The sequence below is a fragment of the Nanorana parkeri genome, unplaced genomic scaffold (assembly GCF_000935625.1).
Source record: "Nanorana parkeri isolate BGI_ZX_2015 unplaced genomic scaffold, ASM93562v1 scaffold622, whole genome shotgun sequence".
NCBI lineage: Eukaryota > Metazoa > Chordata > Amphibia > Anura > Dicroglossidae > Nanorana > Nanorana parkeri.
Window position 1 is genome coordinate 287,995 of NW_017306890.1, and position 5,534 is coordinate 293,528.

General features: G+C 47.8%; 1 protein-coding gene across 3 annotated transcripts; it reads right to left on the bottom strand.

The window, feature by feature from the left end:
- Positions 1-2,379: 2,379 nt before the first annotated feature.
- On the bottom strand, positions 2,380-3,742 carry LOC108792273 (ras-related protein Rap-2b). Of its 3 annotated transcripts, none has more exons than XM_018563014.1 (2): positions 3,724-3,742; positions 2,380-2,981 (listed from the first exon to the last, which is right to left on the bottom strand). In XM_018563014.1, the coding sequence occupies exons 1-2, from the start codon at positions 3,740-3,742 to the stop codon at positions 2,413-2,415; spliced, it is 588 nt and encodes a 195-aa protein (XP_018418516.1). In that variant the 3' UTR covers positions 2,380-2,412. The 3 variants fall into 3 exon arrangements, with proteins under 3 accessions (XP_018418516.1, XP_018418517.1, XP_018418518.1); XM_018563015.1 differs by lacking the exon at positions 3,724-3,742 and having other exon boundaries at positions 2,380-2,778; positions 2,830-2,980; XM_018563016.1 differs by lacking the exon at positions 3,724-3,742 and having other exon boundaries at positions 2,380-2,778; positions 2,905-2,964.
- Positions 3,743-5,534: the final 1,792 nt, after the last annotated feature.

Sequence of the window (5,534 nt, forward strand, 5' to 3'; positions counted from 1 at the left end):
GGACAGTGTCAACGCCAATTCAGAGTTGATTTGAGGATCTACAGCTGAGAGTGATAAATAAGATACATTTTTGTTAAAAATACATTCAAGTAACTAAAAAATGTTAAGGTTTAACTCCTGAGTTTAGTGTCACTTTGGATGGAGAAAAGTTTCAACCTAGAACCCTCAGGAGATATTTCCCGTCACTTCCTGTCCCTCTGACAATGATGTCACCAGGACAATCAGTAAGAGGAAATCCCTCCAGCAGGAACACAACACCTCTTTAGGAGGAATGGGGGAAGGCTAGAACTTCCAGCAGCTTTTAATTGCCTCTTGAAGATTTCCTCTCTCTTCTTGCAGTGACAATGTTGTCACCAGGAGGGGACATTTCTCTCCAAAAGGGTACAGCATAAACCTGACAGAGGATCTTTTAACATATAGAAATACCAGCTTCCCTAGTGTTCTACTTTAAAAACAAAAAGAAAAATGAGATAGAGCTGGTCTCCATAAAGCATTTATATCATACGTTATTAAAGGGCTTTATACTGTAACAAATCTGCAAACTTGTTTAAAACTAAAAACACAGTACCTGTATTCCCTGAGTGTATGTCATTCCAGTGCATGCAATGCAGGAAAACCTAAGTCACACACAGAACAGACCCTTTATATTTTATAAAACGGTTAACATTGTCTTCAGCGATGCAATCAATCAGTCAGCTGGCAGTATTGCATGTCGCCCTATACTAGTCTGCCAATGTGTCATGAGAACATACCACATCACCCCGCCCCAATAAAAGAAAAACACTTCATGTTAGGTCACAATGAATTGTATTCAACATAGTTTAAAACATAAGAGACAGGCTTGTGCCAGCATGTCCGAGAAAATCAAATTACACGTATTAAATGGTCTTGTGGTACATCACATTGTCATTTGAAGATCTCTCGACTGCTCTGCAATGCTAAAACCACTGCCTGCAACGTGACAAAGGAAAAAAAAACAAAAAACTAAAAGCGTTCTAAAAGAAGATCCGCACCCTTTCTGCGTTGGTGTGTGCGTTCAGTATGGCACAGAAATGGTTAACCAACTCCTAACCCACCCCCCACCCCCCTTATAAAAATGTGCAAGACATGGAAACTACATTTACAGGCTCAGAAATGGGTTCCAGGGACAATAGATCCTTTTGTCCACAATTGTTCAGTATGATTACTGAGAGGAAACTGTTAAGTAGTTTGCAGAATAAGAGAGAATGGGATTTTGTGGAGATTTTCACAGGTTGGCACCGGCTGGAACAGCTGAATTTCGAAGGCACTCTAAAGGACATTGGGTGCTGGTGACCCTGGTACGCAGAAGTCATTTCACTGTATCTTAAATCTGAGCTGGGCATCAAAAAATATCAGTTAAAACCGCCAGCTCACAGGACAAAAGAAAGAAAAAAATATGTAACATTTTTCACAGCTGATAAAAAAATACTAACAGTCTTCCCCGATTCCCATTTTATACAGCAGGTAAACAAAATAGATTTCCCCTCTCACACACACATCAGCAGCAAGTGTGCCAACGCTGACAAGCCCCCCACTGCGTTGGCATCATCTGTTTCAGTTGAAGATGTGCAATATTTATAAATGGATACTTTGTAACAATAATCCAACTTTGCATAGAAAATTAGAGTCATCGGCTAAAAACAGTCTAGGGTGACTCCAATCTATACTTCTGATGGGAGGGTGACTCCTGGTGCCACCTTCTTGTGTAGATTCCAGACAAGTCCCTCCAGAGAGCTTCCGCAGACCCTGATGCCCGTGTGTTTAGCAGGAAAGCCGCTTGTGTATCAGGGGCGCACTTACATATCTGCAGACCGTGCAACTGCACAGGGGCCCATTTATACAAGACGTGAAACAGAACTTGCCTTGGGACACCTCCCGTCCTCACCGAGACCTGGACACTGCTCACTTCTACTTGTCAATCAGCACACAGTGGAGAAGTGTTCGTATTTAGCCAGTAGTTGAACAGGGGGCCCAAAAAGTGATCTTGCAGGGCCCCCATTTATACTAAGGCGTTGGCAGCTGTCCTGTTGTCACATAGACCTGGCTTTCTTATACCTGCCCATCCGTGCACAGCGAAGGTTTTTCTTTAGCCAGTAGTTAAATGGGGGGCCCAAAAACTGATCTCACAGGGCCCATTTCCACTAGACAAAACTGGCATTGGGTCCCCTCCTGCTGGACATTGATCACTTCTGTTGATCCGCGTGCAGTAAATAAAGAGTTGAACTGGGAGGGGGGCCCAAAATCCGATCTGGCACAGGGGGCCCCCGATGTCAGCACAACACACCCCGTGGTCTCCGGATGCAAAGTTGGTTGCCATCATGTTACAAGTAAACCCAAAAAGAAGAAATCACATAGTGCATTGTATAGAGGAGCAATGGGGGGGGGGAGAGCTCATAGGATGACACATGAGGAGCAGCACTGGTCGTCTCCATTGGGTTGGGAAGCATAGTTCATCTGCCTGACAATCTCAGCGAACAGCTCGTCCACAGAGCCTTTGTTTTTGGCAGAAGTTTCCAGGAAGGGACAGTTCCAGTCATCGGCCAGGGCTTTCCCTTCCCCGCAGGACACTTCCCTTTCCCCTTCCAAGTCCACCTTGTTGCCCACCAGGATCATGGGCACCTTCTCGTATCTCTTGACCCTGATGATCTGATCCCTCATGGGTTTGATGTCCTGGAAGCTCTGCTGGTTGACCAAGCTGTAGACCAGGATGAAGCCCTGGCCGTTCTTAATGTACAGATCTCTCATGGAAGCGAACTGCTCGGTGCCCGCCGTGTCCAGGATCTCCAGCACCGACGGCGACGAGTCCACCTCGATCTCCTTCCGGTAGAAGTCCTCTATGGTGGGGTCATACTTCTCGATGAACGAGCCGGTCACGAACTGGACGGTGAGCGCCGATTTGCCCACCCCGCCGGAGCCCAGCACAACTACTTTGTATTCTCTCATGGCTTCTCCCCACCCCCCTCACACACACACGGCTGGTGGTGGGAGAGAGGACCAGGCAGCGCTCAGTCGGCGGGGAATCACTTCATCGGCTCCAGGGGAAGGGGGTCAAAGGTGGTGCGGCCGCGGCTCTGGTAGGTGCCTGCGCTCACCTAGCACACTGTGGCAGTATATCCTTGCCGCTCTCCGGCTCTGCCCGTCTCTCCATTCCTCTCTACAGGCGAGCGCCTCTAGTTATCTTGAATCACGCTTGCATTTTGCAACCTCTCGCCTGCGATTGGCTGCCGGTGCTGTCAGCTGAGATTGGCCCGCCGGCAGCCGCCTGTGATTGGCCGTGACGTTTAGCCGCAGAGAAAGTATTTTCATTAGTCAAATGTGAGTCATTGGCCATTGGCTCGTCATGTGGAGCCCGGGCTTGGTGTGTGCTGCATTCTTCTCATGATTGTATGTGTGTACAGCTCCATATAGATCACACCAGTCACCTTTCCTCTTATTACTTCATCACTCACACATATTACCTGCACTGCCACTCCCTGATAGATTGCAAGCTCTCAGGGCCCGGGCCCTCCTCTATTAAACTGTACAGTAAGACGATATACACGCTTATGCTGGCCACAGACCTTACAAAAGTCGCAAAAGTCTTGCGATGGTTGTAAGGTAATTAAGGTACTTAAAAAAAACGTACGATCTGCCCATCTTGGACAAGCAGATTGTACTTGCGATAATCGCAATGCTGAACGGGCAGTGTGCGCTTGCGCACACCGGCACGTGCGGCATTCATCTTACGAACATGCCACACACCCGCCAACAATCGTACGATTCTCGGCGGGTTTTCGAACATGTTCCTTAGATAAAAGTCGTGCGACTGTACGGTAGAAACGGTCGCACGCCTTGCACACACCTTGCGATAATCGTACGATCGCAGGATTTCCCGCGATTATCGTACTATTATCGCAAGGTGTGTGGGCACCTCTAGATTCCTCTTATTCAGCACTGGGACTGAGTTAGATAAATCAGTTGATTCCCCATCCACTGAGGGGCTAAACAGAAGAAATCAACTGATTGCCCATCTCCAATGGCGCTATACTGAAGAAATCAACTGATTGCCCATCCCCAATGGCGCTATACTGAAGAAATCAACTGATTACCCATCCCCAATGGCTCTAAACTGAAGAAATCATTCGATTACACATCCTCAATGGGGCTAAACAGAAGAAATCAATTGATTACCCCATCTCCCATGGGGCTATACAGAAGAAATCAATCAATTACCCACCCCCCATGGGCTAAACAAGGGAAATCAATTGATCACCCATCCCCCTTGGGGCTCAAAAGAAGAAATCAATCTATTACCCATCCCCAATGGGGTTAAACAGAAGAAATCAATCGATTACCCCATCCCCCATGGGCTAAACAAGGGAAATCAATCGATAACCCATCCCCATGGGGCTGAACAAGGGAAATCAGTCGATTACTCCAGCCCTATGGGGCTGAACAAGGGAAATCTGTTGATTACTCCAGCCCTCTGGGGCTGAACAACGGAAATCAGTTGATTACCCATCCCCCATGGGGCTAAACAGAAGAAATCAATCGATTACCCCATCCCCCATGGGGCTGAACAAGGGAATCAGTGGATTACCCATCCCCCATGAAGCTGAACAAGGGAAATCAGTTGATTACTCCACCCCCCATGGGGCTAAACAAAGGAAATCAGTTGATGACCCATCCCCCATGAGGCTGAACAAGGGAATCAGTGGATTACCCATCCCCAAGGGGCTGAACAAGCAAAATCAGTTGATGACCCACCCCCCATGAGGCTGAACAAGGGGAATCAGTTGATGACCCATCCCCCATGAGGCTGAACAAGGGAATCAGTGGATTACCCATCCCCAAGGGGCTGAACAAGCAAAATCAGTTGATGACCCACCCCCCATGAGGCTGAACAAGGGGAATCAGTTGATGACCCATCCCCCATGAGGCTGAACAAGGGGAATCAGTCAATTACCCATCCCCATGGGACTGAACAAGCAAAATCAGTCGATTACCCATCCCCCATGGTGCTGAACAAGGGAAATCAGTCGATTACTCCATCCCCATGGGGCTGAACAAGCAAAATCAGTCAATTACCCATCCGCATGGGGCTGAACAAGGAAAATCAGTGGATTACCCATCCCCAAGGGGCTGAACAAGCAAAATCAGTTGATTACCCATCCGCATGGGGCTGAACAAGGAACATCAGTCGGTTACCCATCCCCGTGGGGCTGAACAAGGGAAATCAGTTGATTACTCCATCCCCATGGGGCTTAACAAGGGAAATCAGTCGATTGCCCATCCCCGTGGGGCTGAAAGAGGGAAATCACTTGATTAATCCATCCCCATGGGGCTGAACAAGGGAAATCAGTTGATTCTCCCATCATGCCTCTTGGAGTCATGCCTGTCAGTCTTGCAATGCCTTATGGGACTTGTAGTTCCACAAGAGGTGGAGGGCCTGAGTTGCCCACTCCTGGCCTAGAGATACACTCTAATGCACATTCACATGCCTTACTGTGCATAGTTACACATTGTAATGTGTG